General features: G+C 44.4%; 1 protein-coding gene across 1 annotated transcript; it reads right to left on the bottom strand.

The window, feature by feature from the left end:
• Positions 1–1,953: 1,953 nt before the first annotated feature.
• Positions 1,954–26,000, bottom strand: LOC115143446 (hepatocyte growth factor-like protein). The gene is made up of 18 exons (XM_029683893.2): positions 25,006–26,000; positions 24,231–24,375; positions 21,941–22,056; positions 21,700–21,814; positions 21,439–21,575; positions 18,118–18,238; positions 14,292–14,410; positions 14,002–14,173; positions 12,590–12,720; positions 12,198–12,300; positions 11,897–12,033; positions 11,612–11,644; positions 11,302–11,419; positions 8,834–8,911; positions 8,495–8,641; positions 8,164–8,270; positions 4,055–4,197; positions 1,954–3,634 (listed from the first exon to the last, which is right to left on the bottom strand). The coding sequence occupies exons 1-18, from the start codon at positions 25,058–25,060 to the stop codon at positions 3,473–3,475; spliced, it is 2,139 nt and encodes a 712-aa protein (XP_029539753.1). The 5' UTR covers positions 25,061–26,000; the 3' UTR covers positions 1,954–3,472.
• Positions 26,001–26,991: the final 991 nt, after the last annotated feature.

Here is a 26,991-nt window from a genome sequence, read left to right as displayed (position 1 = left end):
GGTCCTACACTACGTAAACAATTGCTTAACCTGCGTTATTCTGTGTGTGGAATGGACTTCAAAACAAGAATTCGAGCTAATATGTTAAAGTTTGTTTACTCAACAAACTGCTGAAGTGAACTAAATTCAGTGCTTAATTTGAGCCGGATCTTGCCGGAACAGGATCCGGCACCTCCCTGTTTTGGACTGTTTTGTCACGGAACCTATTTGGCCAGATCCGGTACCTCTCCTGGCATGAAAAATAATGTTAACTTTTTGCATTGTAAAAACTAGAATAAAAGTGATCAAAGTTAATTCGATTTACCTCTTAATTCTCCTGTCCCCCACAAAAAAACAATGTGAAAAATGTGATTTTCAGCCTGGGAAGGCCAATCATTTTGCCACAGAGGATCAATAGCTTGCCTAGCTGTGGATTGTAGCCCAATAACAAGGAATAGCCTACAGTCCGGAATGAACAAGACATCTGTCAGTGAAAAAACAGCAGGCAGGCAAAACAGGTCTTTCACAGGTTTGGAAATAGAAGACTATGCTGTAGGCTACAAAAATATTTGATCAACTTCCAAATATTGTTTTACAAATGAGAGATAGGCTTTCGGCACAAGCTCACCGGCCATCACTAGCAAGTGAGCTGCTCATCATTGGGTGAGTCAGTGAAACTGGAAAGCACTTTTAGGATTATAATTTCCTTCTCATATTGTAGCCTACAATATTTGTCTCCACACACTAAGGCCTAGGCTATTGATGGACTCAAGACAAGGTCAAATTTTATTGATCTCAGATTCTTAGTTTGTCAGTGTCAAAGTAGCCTCCAGTCATGTAAAATTATGTAGAATTGTATGACATGCGTTTATAAAAGGCCAACATTTTTCCAGACCCTAGGCTACTATGTGTGCAACTTCTGTACGTGCCTTCACTCTATTGCTCTATGCCACTACGCAAATGCAATGAAATGCATGCAATGCTTTATTATAAAGGTAACTTTTTTCCTCTCGCGCTCACTTTTTGTTCCAGCGCCTCCCGATTAAAAAATTAAGCACATCCCGATTCAAAAATAAAGTTCATTTTTGCTCAAAACCACAGCCATCATTATTATATTGCCCAGCATGCTCTATTGCAGGTTGATTTTCAGAATTTTTTATTTCAATACCTGTGTTTTTGCATGCACATTGATTGGTTGATTCATCTTATGCTACACAAACAACATACATTTTTCTAAACTAATCCAATGTGTTAGTAGTTGGACTTATTGCACCCAGTTCTGAGATGGCTATTCCAGTTTATATGATTTCGGTAGTTTTAATAATCAATCTTCCCTACTCCAGAAGTCTTTCTGAATGCAGGATGGAGACGATTAAAAGTTCCAATTGTTGGATATCCTCACTCTAGCTGTTCTCCAATAGGAACTACACATCACTTTGCAAGCCAGCATAATGTGACTTGCAGGCTTGATGTGGTCTGTAAAACCATGAGTTTCAAACTGCTGCATAGGGTGTAACTAAGCCCTCAAAGAAAGGCCTTATGTATCTATTATGTAATGCACTGTCATAAAGAGTTTAATTTAAAAAACAACATATTCACTAAGACACACAATTGGTGAAAGCTACAAGACTGAAAACCATTGACTACAACATATATGTGTCTGTCGCTAACAAATACAGTCATGGGTGATAACTACAAATCACTCGATAGGCACACTGGGAAATATGCAAATAGGTCGAATAAATTCTCAAGTTGAATTGTATGTTCACTCAACTCCTAAAATCTTATGTTGAGTGAACATACAATTCAACAAGAGAATGTATTTTGGTTCAGCTACAGTATATGCCCAAATATTGAGCAAACTCACAATCCTATTGCAGCTGGTTTCCATACAATTCTACGGTGAATCAACATCTTGTTTTTTACAGTGTAGAATAAAAAATAAAAAACATTTAAATTGAAAACACTCATACGCATAATGAAAATGCTTTATAGGCTACATGTATAAAGTTATGAATTAGAGAATAACAATGAATTACTGAGAATAACAATGAATTACTGAGAATAACAATGAATTACTGAGAATAACAATGAATTACTGAGAATAACAATGAATTACTCAAACAGTTATGAAGAGAAAACTAATTTACAGAAAAGAAAACCCCATATGACCAAAAAAGACATGTTAGCCAAATGAGTCAGCTTGCTCAAAACAAGGTGATATATTCATATTGATAAGATCAATTGAAATGACAAGTTCTCTGCAGCATGGAATAAAATGCTTTAATCTAAAATGTAGTCAGAAGAGGGCACGACTGGAGATGTTTTGAGTTACTATAAGTCATATAAGTATTTGATTAGTCATTAAACATAATTTCACAAAAGTGAGCAGCATGAACTGCCAAACTGCCACTGAAACGGACCGAAGCCAGTAAAATCAGCACTCATTTGCTAAACTTATTTGTTGAATCAGAGTGCACAAATAGTCTGTTTAATTATAACAACATAAAACAACAGGCAGATGAGGGATTTCTTTGGAGGCTGGAGGGCCAAGAAGGTATTTTGGAGCTCCATCGGATACTGGAAGGGTGGGGGGGGGGTATATAAGTCAGCAGTTTTAGTGAAGGGTGTAGGAACGCTTTTGAGAAGCATGAGGTTAAGGAGGCATGTCCTTCACAAGCACATCCTGAGGTCAAGGTTCAATATGTAATGTAATCACCATAAGATGATGGTTATTTTGTTCAGATCAAAATGCCTAATATTGTTTTTGACACGTAGACAGAAGACAAGGGAAAACATAGTTATTTTATCTTATATTTTTGTCATAAGATTGTAGAATAACACACATTATACACTGAGCGTACAAACAATTAAGAACACCTGCTCTTTCCATGACATAGACTAACCAGGTGAATCCAAGTGAAAGCTATGATCCCTTATTGATGTCACTTGTTAAATCCACTTCAACCAGTGTAGACGAAGGGGAGGACACATGCTAAAGAAGGATTTTTAAGCCTTGAGACAATTAAAACATGGATTGTGTTTATGTACCATTCAGTGGGGGAATGGACAAGACAAAATATTTATGTGCCTTTGAACAGGGTATGGTAATAGGTACCATGTGCATCGGTTTGTGTTTTTCACAGTCAACAGTTTCCTGTGTGTATCAAGAACGGTCCACCACCCAAAGGACATCCAGCCAACTTGACATAACTGTGGGAAGTACTGGAGTCAACATGGGCCAGCATTCAACAAGCATCCCTGTCGAGTGCTTTTTTGGGGGGGGATTGAGACTGTTCTGAGGGAAAATCAATACTGTTCCTAATATTTGATATACTCAGTGTATATTAACTAATTGTATGTAGATGGTCACGGATTACAATTAGGTGGTCATGGATTGTGAGCTATGGGTGGGGGGTGAGGGTGGATAAATATATTGCAGTCCAGTAGAACATAGAGCCAGTCACTGCTTGGTGACATAATGTATTCGTGACTAAGCCATCTCCATGACCTTCTTAATCCAGTCCACATAGACAGAGACACGGATGAAGATGTTAGGCTGGCCTGGGTGTCCACAGCGCCTCATGGGGATGATCACTCCCTCAAGCACCCAGCAGTCACTGTTCTGACAGGCCAGAGGGCCCCCATAGTCTCTCTGGGGGTCACATTGAAAGAACACATCACTGTTAGATCATTGTCACACAGCAGAACTTTCCTGCAATGTGGGACATTTAAAACGTGTAGTGTATTTGAGGTTTAAAAAGGCTTCTGAAGTTTGTAATTTCAGACTTGATTTTTCTTTACAAAAAAATGTATCAACCCCTACAAACATTTCCATTAAATATAATCCACATAAATATTCACATTGCTGCAGGATTATTTTCCTTCAGTAGCAAACTGGCTCAAATTAAGATCATACATCTGTACATGTTTGTGTTTGGCTGTATGTCACATAATTAATATCCTAAAATAAAGTTATCTTATAATTTTGCCCACCATCAAACTCAGTCTCTCTCATACAAACAAACTATTGCTCATAGACAGATCCTACAACTCACAAACACACCGAACCTACCTCACAGGCACCCACCCCACCCTGGAAGGAGTTGGTGCACATCTCGTTCTCCCGAACACGACCCCGAAAGTAGTTGTTACAATCCTTGTTGCTTAGAACTGGTATTTGAGCCACATTGAGCACAGAGTCATCTGTAGAAGTGCCTAAGAAAGTGAGAGAAAGGGAAAGAGGGGGAAAGAAGGATGAGATAGAGAGAACGAGACAACGAGGAAGAGGAGGGCATATGCTGAGTGGTACTGGAAAAAACAACACTATAAACACTATAAATTTGGTTCCTATGTTTTTCCTGACCATGTAATCTGACCTGGGTCAACTCAGGGCCCTGGTCATATGCTCGCTTCAAGGGAAGCAACACTGAACCATGCATGAGAGCATCACCATAGCCAATGTGAGTAAGACCTTTAAACAGGTTAATGTTCACAAGAGCGCGGGGCCAGACGGATTACCAGGACGCATACTCAGAGCATACACTGACCAGCTGGCAAGTGTCTTCATTGACATTTTCAACCTCTCCCTGACCCAGTCTATAATACTTACATGTTTCAAGCAGACCACCATAGTCCCTGTGCCCAAGAACGCCAAGGTAACCTTCCTAAATGACTATTGCCCCATGGGACACATCTGTTGCCATGAAATACTTTGAAAAGCTGGCTCACATGGCTCACATCAACGCCATCATCCTAGACACCCTGGACCCACTCCAATTTGCATAATGCCCCAATAGATCCACAGATGATGGGTAGTGTGGGTAATGGTGGAGAGCAGGTGTGGGTAATGATGGAGAGCAGGTGTGGGTAATGATGGGGAGCAGGTGTGGATAATGATGGATTGCAGGTGTGGATAATGATGGAGAGCAGGTGTGGGTAATGATGGAGAGCAGGTGTGGGTAATGATGGAGAGCAGGTGTGGGTAATGATGGGGAGCAGGTGTGGGTAATGATGGGGAGCAGGTGTGGGTAATGATGGAGAGCAGGTGTGGGTAATGATGGAGAGCAGGTGTGGGTAATGATGGAGAGCAGGTGTGGGTAATGATGGGGAGCAGATGTGGGTAATGATGGAGAGCAGGTGTGGGTAATGATGGAGAGCAGGTGTGGGTAATGATGGGGAAAATGTGTGGGTAATGATGGGGATCAGGTGTGGGTAATGATGGAGAGCAGGTGTGGGTAATGATGGGGAGCAGGTGTGGGTAATGATGGAGAGCAGGTGTGGGTAATGATGGGGATCAGGTGTGGGTAATGATGGGGAGAAGGTGTGGGTAATGATGGAGAGCAGGTGTGGGTAATGATGGGGAAAAGGTGTGGGTAATGATGGAGATCAGGTGTGGGTCAGGTGTGGGTAATGATGGGGAGCAGGTGTGGGTAATGATGGGGAAAAGGTGTGGGTAATGATGGAGAGCAGGTGTGGGTAATGATGGGGAAAAGGTGTGGGTACATTTACATTTAAGTCATTTAGCAGATGATGGGGATCAGGTGTGGGTAATGATGGGGAGCAGGTGTGGGTAATGATGGAGAGCAGGTGTAGGTAATGATGGGGAAAAGGTGTGGGTAATGATGGGGAAAAGGTGTGGGTAATGATGGAGATCCGGTGTGGGTAATGATGGGGAAAATGTGTGGGTGATGGAGAGCAGGTGTGGGTAATGTTGGAGAGAAGGTGTGGGTAATGATGGGGAGAATGTGTGGGTAATGATGGAGAGCAGGTGTGGGTAATGATGGAGAGAAGGTGTGGGTAATGATGGAGAGCAGGTGTGGGTAATGATGGGGAAAATGTGTGGGTAATGTTGGAGAGCAGGTGTGGGTAATGTTGGAGAGCAGGTGTGGGTAAACCACGGGCCCTGGCAGACCGGAGGTAGGCGTGACAGTCAGTGTTTCCCCTATGACGTTTCTTTTCAGGGCTAGATTTGAGTTAAATGTTACCACCAACCAGCAATTAATCAGAAACACCTGCAAAGTTCTTCCTATTCGTGAATGACCCAAACAGCTTTTCGCCTCCACTTTTTGTTTTTACCAGACTACTTACATCATCTATTGGATAATTTGTCAATTTTCACATATTTTTTTGCTAGTCTATATATTTATATATGAAATAACAGATATGTAATCATGTAGTAACCAAAAAAGTGTTAAACAAATCTAAATATATTTTAGATTTTAGAAGCTTCAAAGTAGCCACCCAAAGTAGCCTTGATGATAGCTTTGTATACTCTTGGCATTTTCTCAACCAGCTTCATGAAGTATTCACCTGGAATGCATTTCAATTAACAGGTGTGCCTTGACAAAAGTTAATTTATGGAATTTCTTTCCTTCTTAATGCGTTTGAGCTAATCAGTTAAATTGTGACTAGGTACGGGTGGTATACAGAAGATAGCCCTATTCGGTAAAAGACCAAGTCCATATTATGGCAAGAACAGCTCAAATAAGCAAAGAAATGACTGTCCATCATGACTTTAAGACATGAAGGTCAGTCAATCCGGAAAATTTCAAGACATTTGAAAGTTTCTTCAACTGCAGGCGCAAAAACAATAAAGCGCTATGATGAAACTGGCTCTCTTGAGGACTAACACAGGAAAAGAAGACCCAGAGTTACCTTTGCTTCAGAGGATAAGTTCAAGAAACAGACACATATCAACATCAACTGTTCGGAGACTGCGTGAATCAGGCCTTCATGGTCGAATTGCTGCAAACAAACCACTACTAAAGGACACCAATAATAAGAAGAGACTTGCTTGGTCCAAGAAACATGAGCAATGGACATTAGACCGGTGGAAAACTATCCTTTGGTCCGCTGTGTCTTTGTTAGACGCAGAGTAGGTGAACGGATGATCTCTGAATGTGTGATTCACACCATGAAGCATGGAGGAGGAGGTGTGATGGTGTGGGGGTGCTTTGCTGGTGATACTGTCTGTGATTTTTTTGGGACTATCATTTGTTTTTAGAACAGGACAATGACCCAAAACACCTCCAGCGAGTGTAAGGGCTATTTGACCAAGAAGGAGAGTGATGGAGTGCTGCATCAGATGACATGGCCTCCACAATCACCCGACCTCAACCCTATTGAGATGGTTTGGGATGAGTTGGACCACAGAATGAAGTAAAAGCAACCAACAAGTGCTCAGAATATGTGGGAAATCCTTCAATACTGTTGGAAAAGCATTCCAGGTGAAGCTGGTTGAGAGAATGCCAAGCGTGAGCAAAGCTGTCATCTAGGCAAAGAGTGGCTACTTTGAAGAATCTAAAATCTAAAATAGATTCTGATTTGTTCAACACCTTTTTGGTTACTAGATAATTCCATGTGTTATATCATAGTTTTGAAGTCTTCACAATTATTCTACAATGTATAAAATAGTATATATATTTTTTAAACCCTTGAATGAGTAGGTGTGTCCAAACTTTTGACTGGTACTGTATATATATAATTGTCTATCATATAATGAACAGGCCCCCACAAAAGACAATTCAAGGAACTTGTTAATCTATTTTGTTGTTGTTGTTACATTTGTTTTGGTGTTTTGTGTCCAATGTGCTCAGGGTGTTGTTACATGTTATTTGAGACGTGAATCAGGAGCAAAGTCATTCAAGTCTATCATTTCACTTCCTTTGTGAGAACCATGATCAAGGACTTACTTGGCATTTCTGTACTGCAGCCAAAGCCTGCCAGAAGCCTACCTACAAAAGGTTGCACCGTGTCCATTACAATGTACAAAAATGCATGTGTCTTAGGGAAGATGCCAAAACTTTGGAGATAACATTAGATGGCAAAATCAAAGACACTAGTTTCCAAGTAGTTTTCTCTAAATGTTTATGACAAATCCTGCGCCAGAACCAGCCTAGCCAACTTGCTCATCTTTTGAATACGGTGTAATAAAAAAATAAAAAAACAACAACAACAGATAACTTTAGCTTGGTAGAACAACATTCCTTCCCACCCCCAATTCGTGAATAGTGGATGTATAAGTAACCTGTGTCATTCTTCGGAGGTGGAACCTAAACAAGCAGGAATTATACCGAAATAGGAGCAGCACTGCCCTCTGGTGGGTGCCTTTAAAGATTCATATTGAGGAATGTGAGTAAATAATATTGAAGCGTTACAATTATGAGCATAGCTCTACTTTACCTTGAGTTTCACCCCAGCCTGCGATCTCACAGAGGGTTCCTTCTGGAACTATGTAGCGTTCAGGGGGCAGGCATATCTGAGACACACGCTCGTTAAACTGGGCATGGCTAAGGAAGAGGAGGAGGAAAGAGAGCATCAGACTGAGCTGAATGTGGATTTAAGGATTTTCTGTTAAATCATATTGGGTGGTCTAGTTGGAAAAGTGGTATGATAATAACGCTTGGGTACTGTACGTGTACGATATACTGTACGTGTGTACCGTATGTGGTTAGTGTGTGTGTGTGTGTGTGTATGTGCGTCGCTGCATGCATGTGTTTGTGTGTGTACGCACTATTCCAGTTGTAGCATGACCAGCTGGGACTCAGAGGGTCCACAGACGATCTTGGTGAGAGGGATAGTCTGTCGGTCTGGCTCTCCTACTATGGGGTTACGAAACAATGTCCCCATCATGGCCGAGTACCCTGGAAGGTCAACATAGCTGCACATAGAGGAACATACACTGACCAACGATCCTCATCACATTCAAGAGATTTATACTATTAGGCTTGTTGTTTTAGAATCTAGATCTGGTTCTTTTAAAATGTTTTGGATTTGACACTTTTTACTTTATTTTACTGTGTTTTAAAAAACAACAATAACATGTAAATGCATTAGAAATCATAAAGCATACCAAGAGGAGAAACACTGCTTAGTACTGATCACCCATTTGGAGCTAACCAGGGAGCCTCCACAGAAATGGTTTCCTTTCCTGCACACAAGGAGAGAGAGAGGTCATGAATACTGGGCTCTAACGTGGAGAGAGAGAGGGATTATGAAGACTGCGCTCTAACAAGGGGAACGAGAGAGAGAGAGAGACAGACAGACAGACAGACAGAGAGAGAGAGAGATTATGAAGACTAGGCTCTAACAAGGGGAAGGAGAGAGAGGGAGAGAGAGAGAGATGAAGACTAGGCTCTAACAAGGGGAGGGAGAGAGAGAGAGAGAGAGAGAGATGAAGACTAGGCTCTAACAAGGGGAAGGAGAGAGAGAGAAAGAGAGAGAGAGATGAAGACTAGGCTCTAACAAGGGGAAGGAGAGAGAGAGAGAGAGAGAGAGAGGAGACAAAGACAGAGAGAGAGGGAGAGAGAGAGAGATGAAGAATAGGCTCTAACAAGGGGAAGGAGAGAGAAAGAGAGAGAAAGAGAGAGAGAGAGAGAGAGAGAGAGATGAAGACTAGGCTCTAACAAGGGGAAGGAGAGAGAGAGATTATGAAGACTAGGCTCTAACAAGGGGAAGGAGAGAGAGAGAGAGAGAGACAGAAAGAGAGAGAGATTATGAAGACTAGGGTCTAACAAGGGGAAGGAGAGAGAGGGAGAGACAGAGAGAGAGAGGTTATGAAGACTGGGCTCTAACAGGGGGAGAGAGGTTATGAGGACTGGGCTCTAACAGGGAGAGAGAGAGGTTATGGGGACAGGGGTCTAACAGGTGGAGAGAGAGGTTATGAAGACTGGGCTCTAACAGGGGGAGAGAGAGGTTATGAGGACTGGGGTCTAACAGGGGGAGAGAGAGGTTATGAAGACTGGGGTCTAACAGGGGGAGAGAGAGGTTATGAGGACTGGGGTCTAACAGGGGGAGAGAGAGGTTATGAAGACTGGGCTCTAACAGGGGGAGAGAGAGGTTATGAAGACTGGGGTCTAACAAGGGGAGAGAGGTTATGAAGACTGGGCTCTAACAGGGGAGAGAGAGGTTATGAAGACTGGGGTCTAACAGGGGAGAGAGAGGTTATGAAGACTGGGGTCTAACAGGGGAGAGAGAGGTTATGAGGACTGGGGTCTAACAGGGGAGAGAGAGGTTATGAAGACTGGGCTCTAACAGGGGAGAGAGAGGTTATGAAGACTGGGGTCTAACAAGGGGAGAGAGGATATGAAGACTGGGCTCTAACAGGGGGAGAGAGAGGTTATGAGGACTGGGGTCTAACAGGGGAGAGAGGTTATGAGGACTGGGGTCTAACAGGGGAGAGAGAGGTTATGAAGACTGGGCTCTAACAGGGGAGACAGAGAGGTTATGAGGACTGGGGTCTAACAGGGGGGAGAGAGGTTATGAGGACTGGGGTCTAACAGGGGGAGACAGAGAGGTTATGAAGACTGGGGTCTAACAGGGGAGAGAGAGGTTATGAGGACTGAGCTCTAACAGGGGGAGAGAGAGGTTATGAGGACTGGGCTCTAACAGGGGGAGAGAGAGGTTATGAAGACTGGGCTCTAACAGGGGGAGAGAGAGGTTATGAGGACTGGGCTCTAACAGGGGGAGAGAGAGGTTATGAAGACTGGGCTCTAACAGGGGGGGACAGAGAGGTTATGAGGACTGGGCTCTAACAGGGGGAGACAGAGAGGTTATGAAGACTGGGCTCTAACCGGTGGGAGAGAGAGATTATGAAGACTGGGCTCTAACAGGGGGAGACAGAGAGTTTATGAAGACTGGGCTCTAACAGGGGGAGAGAGAGGTTATGAAGACTGGGCTCTAACAGGGGGAGACAGAGAGGTTATGAAGACTGGGCTCTAACAGGGGGAGACAGAGAGGTTATGAAGACTGGGCTCTAACAGGGGGAGACAGAGAGGTTATGAAGACTGGGCTCTAACAGGGGGAGAGAGAGGTTATGAAGACTGGGCTCTAACAGGGGGAGACAGAGAGGTTATGAGGACTGGGCTCTAACAGGGGGAGAGAGAGGTTATGAAGACTGGGCTCTTACAAGGGGGACAGAGAGGTTATAAGGACTGGGCTCTAACAGGGGGAGACAGAGAGGTTATGAAGACTGAGCTCTAACAGGGGGAGAGAGAGGTTATGAAGACTGGGCTCTAACAAGGGGAGACAGAGAGGTTATGAAGACTGAGCTCTTACAGGGGGGACAGAGAGGTTATGAAGACTGAGCTCTTACAGGGGGACAGAGAGGTTATGAGGACTGGGCTCTTACAGGGGGGACAGAGAGGTTATGAGGACTGGGCTCTTACAGGGGGACAGAGAGGTTATGAGGACTGGGCTCTTACAGGGGGGGACAGAGAGGTTATGAAGACTGAGCTCTTACAGGGGGGGACAGAGAGGTTAAGAAGACTGGGCTCTAACAGGGGGACAGAGAGGTTATGAAGACTGCTGTCTCAGACTGACCTGTCTCTGAGACTGACGGTCCAGGGAGAGTTTCCAGGAAGCCCACCAACAATACGCAGTATTGGGCTCTTGGCCAAACGATCCTCTCTCTTTCCACACTCATTAAACTCCACAATCTCTGTGTGTGCGTGAGCGCACACACGCACACACACACACACACACACACACACACACACACACACACACACACACACACACACACACACACACACACACACGTTGATGAGTAAAGTTGTTTACACAGGTCCACTTCCAGAAAATACTGATTTTTCATTGTAGTTACATATTACATATCCCTTTAAAAACTCACCTGATGGCTCAATGATGGACACTTTCTCCCCAGCTGTTCAAACAACAATAACCAGAATAATTATTTAATCAGTTTATGACAACACAGGCCCATAGAGGGATTAGTGCTTTGAGCAAAATGTATGAAAATAGCTAGTTAGTAAGTTAATATTGTTATTATTAATAATAATATTAGGCCTACTATTAGAGCATAGAGATAAGAGATAATGAGTGACAGAGTAACAAGAGAACAATATGGAGAGAGGAATGTGAGGGCACAGAGTTATGGGAGGAGGGGAATCTTTACCACATTGCTTGATGGCACAGTAGTCAAACTCTGTTTTGGGGTCAGTGGTGTAGCACCAGGGTCCGTGCTGGTCCCCATCTGGGTTCCGGCAGTAGTTCTCTGTCAGGTTGGCATCAGGGTGGGTCCCTGGGTTTATCCTGGAAAACCACAGTACAGTAAACCTACCTATGCATGGCCCAGGAGACACTTCTACAAACACATGATACTATCCCATAAATAACTATATATTCAGTTTCCCTCTTTGACAACACCAAATAGACCTGCCTTTTATGAATTCATGATTAATGACATTTTTTCATACTTTGTTTTGTGAGGCATGTTGACACTCCACTTCTGACAGGTGATGCCCTTACGCGTCTTACGGACTACACCCCTGTACTTTTTACCATTTTCATGGTAGCAATCTAGGGTGTGGGGGAAAAGGACATAAAACATGATTACAGACACCAGGGTTGGGATCAATTCCATTTGAATTCCAGTCAATACACTAACAATCCAATTCCCTTTTCTCTTTAATGCTTTTCAATGAGAAAAATGTGGAATTGGAATTTGGTTAACCTTAAAAAACTACTGGAATTGAAATAGAATGAACCCCCAACTCCTTCTTTGTGTTATTAAGTAGACTTGTGTTTGAGGAACCTAGATTGCATTGAGAGAGCATCGGGCCCATTGAAACACCAGAGGGCAGTGTACCCTCAGCTTCAATGTCGTCTGCACAGCGTTTGATCTGTAAACAAAGAGCCGTCCTCATCTCAGGCACAGACGTGAAGCACCAGGGTGCCTCGGATCCATCTGGGTTACGACAGTAGTTCTCCTCCAAGCCCCTGAAAGCAATGGTATAGTACAGACAATAAGTATAGCACACAGAAACACATGGATCATTATTCATGGATAAATACAGTATGTTGGATGTATGCTACTGAATCTCAGTCGCTCTGGACATGAGATTCTGCTATGACTAAATTGTAAATGTACTCTAGGAACATAAATAACTAGACCCAAGATCAGCCATTCATGTAGATATTCATGTCAATAAACTTCACTTCACTCCTCATACCATGACTCACTGGTCATCGCCCCACCTCTCATCCCTTTAACCATCAGTCCATCTTCTCATCCCTTTAACCAGCAGTCCCACCTCTCATCCCTTTAACCAGCAGTCCCACCTCTCATCCCTTTAACCATCAGTCCATCTTCTCATCCCTTTAACCATCAGTCCCACCTCTCATACCTTTAAGCATCAGTCCCACCTCTCATCACTTTAACCATCAGTCCCACCTCTCATCCCTTTAACCATCAGTCCCACCTCTCATCCCTTTAACCATCAGTCCCACCTCTCATCCCTTTAACCATCAGTCCCACCTCTCATCCCTTTAACCATCAGTCCCACCTCTCATCCCTTTAACCATCAGTCCATCTTCTCATCCCTTTAACCATCAGTCCATCTTCTCATCCCTTTAACCATCAGTCCCACCTCTCATCCCTTTAACCATCAGTCCCACCTCTCATCCCTTTAACCATCAGTCCCACCTCTCATCACTTTAAGCATCAGTCCCACCTCTCATCACTTTAAGCATCAGTCCCACCTCTCATCCCTTTAACCATCAGTCCCACCTCTCATCCCTTTAACCATCAGTCCCACCTCTCATCCCTTTAACCATCAGTCCCACCTCTCATCCCTTTAACCATCAGTCGCACCTCTCATCCCTTTAACCATCAGTCGCACCTCTCATCCCTTTAACCATCAGTCCCACCTCTCATCCCTTTAACCATCAGTCCATCTTCTCATCCCTTTAACCATCAGTCCCACCTCTCATCCCTTTAACCATCAGTCCCACCTCTCATCCCTTTAACCATCAGTCCCACCTCTCATCCCTTTAACCATCAGTCCCACCTCTCATCCCTTTAACCATCAGTCCCACCTCTCATCCCTTTAACCATCAGTCCCACCTCTCATCCCTTTAACCATCAATCCCACCTCTCATCCCTTTAACCATCAGTCCATCTTCTCATCCCTTTAACCATCAGTCCCACCTCTCATCCCTTTAACCATCAATCCCACCTCTCATTCATCCATCCCTCTATCGCCTGTTTTTCTGGCTTACTTGCATTCGTAGGTGTTTGGGTAGAAGGGGTGCTCATGCGGGTACTGGGCGTCCCAACGCTGACAGGCGATACCGCCGGTCGTCTCATTTACTTTACCGCGGTAATCCTCCCCGCGACCACGGAAACAGTTTGTGGTGTAGCTGGACCGGAGGCGTCTCTTTGTAACCACAGCTAGAGTGAAGGAGAAAAGTGACATTATGAGGGCCGATATAGATTGTATTACATTGTTATAATGATGGAATAGTGTGAATTAATGGACTGGGTGGGTGTATGAGGGGGAAAGACATACAGCACTTGCTGATCTCGCAGCGCTCTCTCTCCATATCAGCGTCTGTGGTGTAGCACCAGGGAACAGGGGAGGCGTCTGGGTTACGGCAGTAGTCATCATCCAAGCTCTTATCTGGATACCTGGAATGTACATGTACAATATTCCAGCACAATGTTAGGAAATTCTCAATTGGAATGATTGATTGTTCTCTACTCTGTTACAGTACTAAATATTGATTAGACAGGAGTAATGCTGGCCGTATACAGTGCATTCGGAAAGTATTCAAACCCCTTCACCTTTTCCACATTTTGCACATTAATTACAAATAAAAAACTGAAATATTACATTTACATCAGTATTCAGACCCTTAACTCAGTACTTTGTTGAAGCACCTTTAGCAGCGATTACAGCCTCAAGTCTTCTTGGGTATGACGCTGCAAGCTTGGCACACCTGTATTTGGAGAGTTTCTCCCGTTCTTCTCTGCAGATCTTCTCATGCTCTGTCAGGTTGGATGGGGAGCGTCGCTGCACAGCTATTTTCAGGTCTCTCCAGAGATGCTCGATTGGGGTCAAGTCCGGGCTCTGGCTGGACCAGAGATTTGTCATTCAGAGACTTGTCCCGAAGCCACTACTGCGTTATCTTGGCTGTGTGCTTAGGGTCGTTGTCCTGTTGGAAGGCGAATCTTCACCCCAGTCTAAAGTCCTGTACTTTGCTCCGTTCATCTTTCCCTTGATCCTGACTAGTCTCCCAGTCCCTGCCGCTGAAAAACACACCCACAGCATGATGCTGCCACCACCATGATTCACCGTAAGGATGATGCCAAGTTTCTTCCAGACATGACGCTTGGTATTCAGTCCAAAGAGTTCAATCTTGGTTTCATCAGTCTGGGAGTCCTTTAAGTGCCTTTTGACAAACTCCAAGCGGGCCGTCATGTGCCTTTTACTGTGGAGTGGCCACTCTACTGACAGGTTTGGATTTATGAACTTTAAATCCTTATTAATCATTAGTTGTAATAGAGAAACGAGGGGTGCCATGGCTGAGGGGCTACACCAGAGGTTAATGGTTATCTGTAAGAGGAAAGTATATGGTGGGGGCAATTGAGCTTGGAATGTATTGAGTGTAGGGAAAGCGATCACATGTGTCAGGCATTGAGAAGGGGAGAGAGCCATGGATTAGTGATGAAGGGGGCGAGATCAGGTCAGGTCACGTTAAGGGAGAAATGAACGTTTATGGCCCGTGTTTGTTCAGATGTGTAGGAGGAGCCTAGGAGGAAGGCTTAAATATCACTGCTTGTCTGAAAAGGTCTTTGTCTAATGCAACTGTATTGATCCTCTGGGAAGAATGAACCTGGTTAAGATTTCATAGTGTCAGTAGAGTTTTTACTCTGGAAATTAGAGCCTAACACTACCATAAAGGCCTGATTGGTGGAGTGCTGCAGAGATGGTTGTCCTTCTAGAAGGTTCTCCCATCTCCACAGAGGAACTCTGGAGCTCAGGCAGAGTGACCATTGGGTTCTTGGTCACCTCCCTGACCAAGGCCCTTCTTCCCTGATTGCTCAGTTTGGCCGGGCAGCCAGGTCTAGGAAGGGTCTTGGTGGTTCCAAACTTCTTCCATTTAAGAATGATGGAGGTCACTGTGTTCCTTGGGACCTTCAATGCTGCTGCAGAAATGTTTTGGTACCCTCTCCCAGATCTGTGCTTCAAAACAATCTTGTCTCGGAGCTCTACGGACAATTCAGTTGACCGCATAGCTTGGTTTTTGCTCTGACATGCACTGTCAACTGTAAGACCTTATATAGATACGTGCGTGCCTTTCCAAATCATCTCCAATCAATATAATTTTCAACAGGTAGACTCCAATCAAGTCTTAGATACATCTCAATGATGATCAATGGAAACAGGATACACCTGAACTCAGTTTCGAGTCTCATAGCAAAGGGTCTGTATACTTATGTAAATGAGGTATTTAAAAAATATGAACTTGCAAAAAATGATAAAAACCTGCTTTCGCTTTGTCATTATGGGTTCTGTGTGTAAATTGATGAGGGGAAAAAACGATTTAATACATTTTAGATTAAGGCTGTAAAGTAACAACATTTTGAAAAAGTGAAGGGGTCTGAATACTTTCCAAATGCACTGTACAAAGGCATGTAGGCCTACAACAAAAAGCACGTAAAAGAGTGGTGGTTGTAGTGGTGGTAGTGGTTGTGGTAGTGGTTGTAGTGGTTATAGTTGTAGTGGTTGATAGTGGTTGTAGTTGTGGTGGTGGTTGTAGTGGTGGTTGTAGTGATTGTAGTGGTGGTGGTGGTTGTAGTGATTGTAGTGGTTGTAGTGGTGGTAGTGGCAGTGGTGATTGTGGTGGTGGTTGTAGTGGTGGCGGTTGTAGTGGTGGTAGTGGTGATTGTGGTGGTGGTTGTAGTGGTGGTAGTGGTTGTAGTGGTTGTGGTGATTGTGGTGGTTGTAGTGGTGGTTGTAGTGGAGGTTGTAGTGATGATAGTGGTGGTGGTGATAGTGGTGGTGGTAGTGGTTGTAGTGGTGGTGGTTGTAGTGGTGATAGTGGTGGTGGTTGTAGTGGTGATAGTGGTGGTGGTTGTAGTGGTGGTGGTTGTAGTGGTGGTGGTTGTAGTGGTGATAGTGGTGGTGGTTGTAGTGGTGATAGTGGTGGTGGTTGTAGTGGTGGTGGTTGTAGTGGTGGTGGTTGTAGTGGTTGTGGTGGTGCTTGTAGTGGTGCTTATAGTGGTGGTGGTTGTAGTGGTGGTGGTTGTAGTGGTAGGTGATAAAAATAGTGGAGTGGTAGTGGTAGTGGTTGTAGTGGTGGTAGTGGTTGTAATGGTTGTGTTGGTGGTAGTGGTTATAGTTGTAGTGGTGGTGATTGTAGTGGTGGTTGTGGTGGAGGTTGTAGTGGTGATAGTGCTGGTGGTTGTAGTGGTGATAGTGGTGGTGGTTGTAGTGGTGGTGGTTGTAGTGGTTACAGTGGTGGTGGTTGTAGTGGTGATAGTGGTGGTGGTTGTAGTGGTGGTGGTTGTAGTGGTGATAGTGGTGGTGGTTATAGTGGTGGTGGTTATAGTGGTGATAGTGGTGGTGGTTGTAGCGGTGGTGGTTGTAGTAGTGGTGGTTGAGGTGATGGTGGTTGTAGTGGTGGTTGTGGTGGTGGTTGTGGTGATAGTGGTGGTGGTTGTAGTGGTGATAGTGGTGGTGGTTGTAGTGGTTGGAGTGGTGATAGTTGTTGTGGTTATAGTGGTGGTGGTTGGAGTGGTGATAGTTGTAGTGGTGATAGTGGTGGTGGTTGTAGTGGTGGTTGTAGTGGTGGTGATTGTAGTGGTGGTGATTGTAGTGGTGGTGATTGTAGTGGTGGTTGTGGTTGTAGTGGTGGTGGTTGTAGTGATGGTTGTAGTGGTGGTTATAGTGATGGTTGTAGTGGCGGTTATAGTGATGGTTGTAGTGGCGGTGGTTGTAGTGGTGATAGTGGTGGTGGTTGTAATGGTGGTGGTTGGTGTGGTGATAGTGGTGGTGGTTGTAGTGGTGATAGTGGTGGTGGTTGTAGTGGTGATAGTGGTGGTGGTTGTACTGGTGATAGTGGTGGTGGTTGTAGTGGTGGTGGTTGTAGTGGTGATAGTGGTGGTGGTTGTAGTGGTGATAGTGGTGGTGGTTGTAGTGGTTATAGTGGTGGTGGTTGTAGTGGTGATTGTGGTGGTGGTTGTAGTGGTGATAGTGGTGGTGGTTGTAGTGGTTATAGTAGTGGTGGTTGTAGTGGTGGTGGTTGTAGTGGTGGTTGTTGTGGTGGTTGTAGTGGTGGTGGTTGTAGTGGTAGTGGTAGGTGATAATAGCGCTGGGTGGACAGACATACTTCTCAGGCTGGTAGATGTGTTGGTGTGGGTACTGCTGGTCCCAACGTTGGCACTCTCTGCCACTCACTGTGTGGTCAACCTGACCCCTGTAGTCTTCCCCATTACATGTGATACACACCTCTGTGCACAAACCCAAACACACACAATTTGTAACAACACTGTGTTGTTCTCTGTGATCAAAACAGATATGTCCACTGTGCCTAACAGACATATCCACTGTGCCAAATAGATATGTCCACTGTGCCTAACAGACATGTCCACTGTGCCTAACAGATATGTCCACTGTGCCTAACAGATATGTCCACTGTGCCTAACAGATATGTCCACTGTGCCTAACAGACATATCCACTGTGCCAAACAGATATGTCCACTGTGCCTAACAGACATGTCCACTGTGCCTAACAGACATGTCCACTGTATCTAACAGATATGTCCACTGTGCCTAACAGATATGTCCACTGTGCCTAACAGACATGTCCACTGTGCCAAACAGATATGTCCACTGTGCCAAACAGACATGTCCACTGTGCCAAACAGATATGTCCACTGTACCTAACAGACATGTCCACTGTGCCTAACAGACATGTCCACTGTGCCTAACAGACATGTCCAATGTGCCTAACAGACATGTCCACTGTGCCTAACAGACATGTCCACTGTGCCTAACAGACATGTCCACTGTGCCTAACAGACATGTCCACTGTACCTAACAGATATGTCCACTGTAGCTAACAGACATGTCCACTGTGCCTAACAGACATGTCCACTGTGCCTAACAGACATGTCCACTGTGCCTAACAGACATGTCCACTGTAGCTAACAGACATGTCCACTGTAGCTAACAGACATGTCCACTGTGCCTAACATACATGTCCACTGTGCCTAACATACATGTCCACTGTGCCTAACAGACATGTCCACCGTGCCTAACAGACATGTCCACCGTACCTAACAGACATCTCCACTGTGCCTAACATACATGTCCACCGTGCCTAACAGACATGTCCACTGTACCTAACAGACATGTCCACTGTACCTAACAGACATGTCCACCGTGCCTAACAGACATGTCCACCGTACCTAACATACATGTCCACTGTGCCTAACATACATGTCCACCGTGCCTAACAGACATGTCCACCGTACCTAACAGACATGTCCACCGTGCCTAACAGACATGTCCACCGTACCTAACAGACATGTCCACTGTGCCTAACATACATGTCCACCGTACCTAACAGACATGTCCACTGTGCCTAACAGACATGTCCACCGTACCTAACAGACATGTCCACTGTGCCTAACATACATGTCCACTGTGCCTAACATACATGTCCACTGTGCCTAACAGACATGTCCACTGTGCCTAACAGACATGTCCACCGTACCTAACAGACATGTCCACTGTGCCTAACAGACATGTCCACCGTACCTAACAGACATGTCCACTGTGCCTAACATACATGTCCACCGTGCCTAACAGACATGTCCACTGTGCCTAACAGACATGTCCACCGTACCTAACAGACATGTCCACCGTGCCTAACAGACATGTCCACCGTACCTAACATACATGTCCACTGTGCCTAACATACATGTCCACCGTGCCTAACAGACATGTCCACCGTACCTAACAGACATGTCCACCGTGCCTAACAGACATGTCCACCGTACCTAACAGACATGTCCACTGTGCCTAACATACATGTCCACCGTACCTAACAGACATGTCCACTGTGCCTAACAGACATGTCCACCGTACCTAACAGACATGTCCACCGTACCTAACAGACATGTCCACTGTGCCTAACATACATGTCCACTGTGCCTAACATACATGTCCACTGTGCCTAACAGACATGTCCACTGTGCCTAACAGACATGTCCACACCTAACAGACATGTCCACTGTGCCTAACAGACATGTCCACCGTACCTAACAGACATGTCCATGTGCCTAACCACCGTGCCTAACAGACATGTCCACTGTGCCTAACAGACATGTCCACCGTACCTAACAGACATGTCCACTGTGCCTAACAGTCATGTCCACTGTGCCTAACAGACATGTCCACTGTAGCTAACAGACATGTCCACTGTAGCTAACAGACATGTCCACTGTAGCTAACAGACATGTCCACTGTGCCTAACAGACATGTCCACTGTAGCTAACAGACATGTCCACTGTGCCTAACAGACATGTCCACTGTAGCTAACAGACATGTCCACTGTGCCTAACAGACATGTCCACTGTGCCTAACAGACATGTCCACTGTGCCTAACAGTCATGTCCACTGTGCCTAACAGACATGTCCACTGTAGCTAACAGACATGTCCACTGTGCCTAACAGACATGTCCACTGTAGCTAACAGACATGTCCACTGTGCCTAACAGACATGTCCACTGTGCCTAACAGACATGTCCACCGTGCCTAACAGACATGTCCACCGTGCCTAACAGACATGTCCACCGTACCTAACAGACATGTCCACTGTGCCTAACAGTCATGTCCACTGTGCCTAACAGACATGTCCACTGTAGCTAACAGACATGTCCACTGTAGCTAACAGACATGTCCACTGTGCCTAACAGACATGTCCACTGTAGCTAACAGACATGTCCACTGTGCCTAACAGACATGTCCACTGTGCCTAACAGACATGTCCACTGTGCCTAACAGTCATGTCCACTGTGCCTAACAGACATGTCCACTGTGCCTAACAGTCATGTCCACTGTGCCTAACAGACATGTCCACTGTGCCTAACAGACATGTCCACTGTGCCTAACAGTCATGTCCACTGTGCCTAACAGACATGTCCACTGTGCCTAACAGACATGTCCACTGTGCCTAACAGTCATGTCCACTGTGCCTAACAGACATGTCCACTGTGCCTAACAGACATGTCCACTGTGCCTAACAGACATGTCCACTGTGCCTAACAGACATGTCCACTGTGCCTAACAGTCATGTCCACTGTGCCTAACAGACATGTCCACTGTGCCTAACAGACATGTCCACTGTGCTTAACAGACATGTCCACTGTGCCTAACAGACATGTCCACTGTGCCTAACAGTCATGTCCACTGTGCCTAACAGACATGTCCACTGTGCCTAACAGACATGTCCACTGTGCCTAACAGTCATGTCCACTGTGCCTAACAGACATGTCCACTGTGCCTAACAGTCATGTCCACTGTGCCTAACAGATAATAAGTTCAAATACAATACATACACACATAGTGTTATCACATTATCTTTAGAAACATATGCAGTTGCAATCCTTCAACTGCTGGAATTTTATAACAGAATGGGATGTACCATCTTTGCAGTGGGGGATATTGCAGGTCTCATAACGCCGTTCTGGATCAGTGGTGTAGCACCACGGCCCGATGCGGTCCCCATCTGGGTTCCTGCAGTAGTTCAGCTCCAAGCCATTAGTGGCTGTGGGTGTCCATCTATGACAAGTATAGCAACAGCATGTGTGTGAGAGAGACAGAGACATATTGTATTATATATTCTTCTGGGTCATGTTTTCAGCTTCCAAACTACAACTCTCAGAAATCAATGGGATGATATTACCTGTGATCGTGTGGGAACTTTGACCACCACTGTTGACAAGTATGGCCACTTTTTGTCATGAACACCTTGCCTCGATAGTCTTCTCCTTTACCCACAATGCACTTTCTTACGTAGACTGCACATCACAGAAAAATATATATATTTTCAAACTAAAATCACAGCATACTACTGACACTACATTTTGTAGTAAAATGACATAAATGACAGAGAACATGACCTCACTTTGACCACAAAAGCTTACCCTTCTTCTCATAAAGGTCACAGTTGACGTTCCTCTTGACCTCTGCGTTGCTGCCATCCTCCACCCATGGCAGCTGTTTACAGGTGATGGAGGGACGCGTCTCGTAGTTGAAGGCTCTGGTGAAATTAGAATCTCCTTTATTTCGTCAAAGTACATTTACACATGGAATACCCAGAATTTGCCTTAGTGAGAAGGTGCTGCCAGCAACAGACAATATACAAACAGAATAGAAACACAAGTCCACAAAGACATCATACAGAGTATTCAATATCGGTACAGTAAACATAAAACTCTGGAGTTTAGGCTGATTGCAGTGGGAATATACCATTTAAAGAGGGGATACTTCTATATAAGCAGAGGGAAGGATGTTGCCGTGGCAAATATATACAATGTTGTACAGAGGTCTACATAGTGCTAATCACAGGAGGTTGGTGGCACCTTAATTGGGGAAGACAGGTTCGTGGTAATGGCCAGAGAGGAATTAGTGGAATGGTATCAAATACATCAAACATGCCATCTGTTTGATGCCATTCCATTCACTCTGTTCCAGACATTATTATGAGCTGTCCTCCCCTCAGCAGCCTCACTGGTGCAAATGCAGTATAGTGCAGATTTGTATTAGAGGTCATCGATGACAAGGTGCAGTAATTGGTTCAATGCAAAGTCACTTACACTACTTGAACAAAAGTATGTGGACACCTGCTCGTCGAACATCTCATTCCAAAATCATGGGCATTAATATGGAGTTGATCCCCCTTTGCTGCTATAACAGCCTCCACTCTTCTGGGAAGGCTTTCCACTAGATGTTGGAACATTGCTGCGGGGACTCGCTTTCATTCAGCCACAAGACCATTAGTGAGGTCGGGCGATTAGGCCTGGCTCGCAGTCTGCGTTCCAATTCATCCCAAAGGTGTTTGATGGGGTTGAGGTCAGGGCTCTGTGCAGGCCAGTTCTTCCACACCGAAAGGGCCTTCTCCAAACTGTTGCCACAAAGTTGGAAGCACAGAATCGCTTACAATGTCATTGTATGTTGAAGAGGTAAGATTTCCCTTCACTGGAACTAAGGGGCCTTGGCCGAAACATGAAAAACAGCCCCAGACCATTATTCCTCCTCCACCAAACTTTACAGTTGGCACTATGCATTGGGGCAGGTAGCGTTCTCCTGGCATCCGCCTAACCCAGATTCGCCCATTGGTGAAGCGTGATTCATCACTCAACATAATGCGTTTCCACTGCTCCTGAGTCCAATGGCGGTGAGCTTTACACCACTCCAGCCAAAGCTTGGCATTGCGCATGGTGATCTTAGGCTTGTGTGCGACTGCTTGGCCATGAAAACCCATTTCATAAACCTCCCAACAAACAGTTATTGTGCTGATGTTGCTTCCAGAGGCAGTTTGGAACCCGGTAGTGAGTGATGCAACTGAGACAGACGATTTTTAAGCTCTTCGCGCTTCAGCGCTCGCCGGTCCCATTCTGTGAGTTTGTGTGGCCCTCTACTTTGCGGCTGAGCCGTTGTTGCTCCTACACATTTCCACTTCACAATAACAGCACTTACAGTTGACCGGGGCAGCTCTAGCAGGGTAGAAATGTCCAAAATGGACTTGTTGGAAAGGTGGCATCCACGTTGAAAGTAACTGAGCTCTTCAGTAAGGCCATTCTACTGCAAATGTTTGTCTATGGAGATTGCACAGGTGTGTGCTCAATTTTATACACCTGTCAGCAACGGGTGTGGCTGAAATAGCTGAATCCACTAACTTGAATGGGTGTCCACATACTTGTGTATATATAGCGTAATTCCTATGAGCCCGCTTGCCGGTTGATGAGAGCCACAGATTGCGGGAAGAGGGCCACAGCATGGGGGAAGAAACTGTTCAGGTGGAGGCCATTTTTTTCATGATTGACCCAGGGCTCTATTCAATCTGTATAGCTGAAGCGTTACAGATTCCGTGCTAGAAATTCAAAGGTAATTTCCGATTGAGCCGACATATGCAGCATTTACCGTGAATGCAGCCTTTAAATTTCAATCACGCTGTCAAGATGAACTTCCACAATGTTGACTGAATAGGGCCCCTTAACCGTCTGCCAGTGGAGAGTCTTTAAAAGATGGGGTGTCCAGGGTCGACCATGATCTTACCTGCATGCTTCCTTGTCCAAGGAGTTTTCATGTAAGCTTGTGATATATTTTTTAAGAATTTGGGGGTAGTCTGACTGGAACTCAAACCTGTGTCCAACACCTTAACCGCTAAGATTGCTAGGTGTTGTAGTGAGGTTGTACAACACTCCAGGGTACCTGCAGTCCAGTGTATTTGAGCATCGTCTGGCACAGTCCTCCAGCATCAGCCCTGGCAGTATCAGCACCCGTGCAGAGTTCCAGGAGGTCGGAACCAGCTCCCTTCCCTCGGAACGCTGGAAGTCATTCAGAGGACAGCGGGACCCTATGGCCAAACACAAAAAACACAGTCCTAATGCCTAATGGAACTTGTTATTCATTCAATCTAACCACTATTGTACTGGAGTTTATTACAAATTAGGGTTGTTTCAGAAGGGCTTTGGTTAGAAGTTCTAACTTACAACCACTAGGCCTATTTACTGAATTCTGAAAAGTATGTGTTGGGTACCCAGCTGTCTGTGTGTCAGCTATTTTCCTGAACAACATTTGTGCATGGGTCTGACTGAGCACATAAGACCTTTGGACCATTACACCATTTTTGTGAAGCTTACATGGGTGGAGAAGTGTCTCCTTTCCCCTATCAAAACTCTTCACCTGACAGAATCACCCACTTGACAGAATGCAGTCAGTAACATTACAGTATACATTACTGATCCCATTAATAACCAAACTGAAATGCCACCTACTCGTTTTTGCTGCAGTCACTTCCATACCATTTCTTTGTAAAATGAGCTGACCAAGGAATATAATGTGTAACCAACAAAAAGACACAACTCAACAATAAAATCAATTAACCAATTCCAGCTACATTAAAATAGATACTAATTGGCACATTAATCTACTGTCAATTGTCTCCAAAATAGAATTACAAAACATTTTTTTATTTTCTTCTTACCTTTGACCAATCCCCTCCAAAATGCCAGGAAAACACAGGAAAGAATGAGTTGCATGGTTAAGGTAAAGAATGAGAGCAGTGCTGAATGGAAGCAGATACGAGGATTTTTTTTGTCAGTTCTGGAGTTCCTCTAGGCTGTCGTGTTTCAACGAAATGGATTAGGGTAGAACACGGCGAAAAATTAAGAAGCCGATTAAAATATATATATTGTGGCGTTTACTGGACGGGAAAATCCAAAGTTACTAAATCAGTGTGAATAATGACTTTATCCCGTCCACCCACACGTGAACATGTAACAAGCTAATCAAACAGAGCCGCTTACCCCCAAAAAGACAACCAATCGATAAGTACATTAATCATTAATACAATGTAGCCTAAAATATAAACTCAAGTCAGTGTAACACTTTATTTATGAGCCTCGGCAATACCCGTGATCACCACTGGACGTCAGTAGAATCCAAACGACCACAAAGATTATAGTAGACTGACTTTTTCAGGGGAAAAGTGAAACCACACAGCCATCCAGTGATGCCAATTTAGCAATTTTGTTGCTAGATTTAGCAACTTTTCAGACTACCCTGGGAACTTTTTTTTCAAACAGCACCTAGCAACAAATGTAGCTACTTTTAAAAATGTATTTGGAACTTTTAGCAACTTTTGAAAAGTGACTAACGCTAAAATGCACGTATTTTCCCTCTTCATGACACGTTCCTGGCTGCAAAAGTGCATTGTGGGTGACGTCAGCAGCAGGCGCTCAGCTCGTGCATAGGCAGCACCAATTTCAGCAAATTGCAAATCGTATTTTCGTATTCCCTCTTCATGACACGTTCCTGGCTGCAAAAGTGCATTGTTGGCTGACTGCAGCAGCAGTAGTACGGTTTCGACGAGCCAAACCCAATGAATATAGTTGGTCATGAATGTTTGATCTTGAACAGAACTTACAACATCAATCAACATGTCTCAATCAAAACTGTACAAGAAAGGAGTGGGTGTCTGTACCTGAACAAATGTCAAATCATATTTGATGGCCAGACAATTTGAGTAACGTTATTGTGTATTCTACGTAATGACGCAGTTTTACGTTATCACGCAATGACATCACAACGTCATTTAGCAACAAATCAACCTGCCTCTAGCAACTTTACCCTTTTATTTATTTATTTCACCTTTATTTAACCAGGTAGGCAAGTTGAGAACAAGTTCTCAATTACAATTGCGACCTGGCCAAGATAAAGCAAAGCAGTTCAACACATACAACGACACAGAGTTACACATGGAGTAAAACAAACATACAGTCAATAATACAGTATAAACAAGTCTATATATGATGTGAGCAAATTAGGTGAGATAAGGGAGGTAAAGGCAAAAAAAGGCCATGGTGGCAAAGTAAATACAATATAGCAAGTAAAAACACTGGGATGGTAGATTTGCAGTGGAAGAATGTGCAAAGTAGAAATAAAAATAATGGGGTGCAAAGGAGCAAAATAAATAACTAAAAATAAATACAGTTGGGAAAGAGGTAGTTGTTTGGGCTAAATTATAGGTGGGCTATGTACAGGTGCAGTAATCTGTGAGCTGCTCTGACAGTTGGTGCTTAAAGCTAGTGAGGGAGATAAGTGTTTCCAGTTTCAGAGATTTTTGTAGTTCGTTCCAGTCATTGGCAGCAGAGAACTGGAAGGAGAGGCGGCCAAAGAAATAATTGGTTTTGGGGGTTACCAGAGAGATATACCTGCTGGAGCGCGTGCTACAGGTGGGAGATGCTATGGTGACCAGCGAGCTGAGATAAGGGGGGACTTTACCTAGCAGGGTCTTGTAGATGACATGGAGCCAGTGGCCAATGACGTAATATCTGTAGTGCTAATGTGCCATACATTTGTTTACAATATACTGTATTTTATGATGCTATAACCTGGACTCATGGGGTAGATGTAACAGTAGACGTAAATCTGTCTACCTCCATTTAGTTTGATATTTTATATTTAGTAT

The sequence above is a fragment of the Oncorhynchus nerka genome, linkage group LG15 (genome assembly GCF_034236695.1).
Source record: "Oncorhynchus nerka isolate Pitt River linkage group LG15, Oner_Uvic_2.0, whole genome shotgun sequence".
Lineage (NCBI taxonomy): Eukaryota > Metazoa > Chordata > Actinopteri > Salmoniformes > Salmonidae > Oncorhynchus > Oncorhynchus nerka.
The sequence above is the reverse complement of the archived record's forward strand: the minus strand, read 5'-3'. Positions and strand labels throughout refer to the sequence as shown.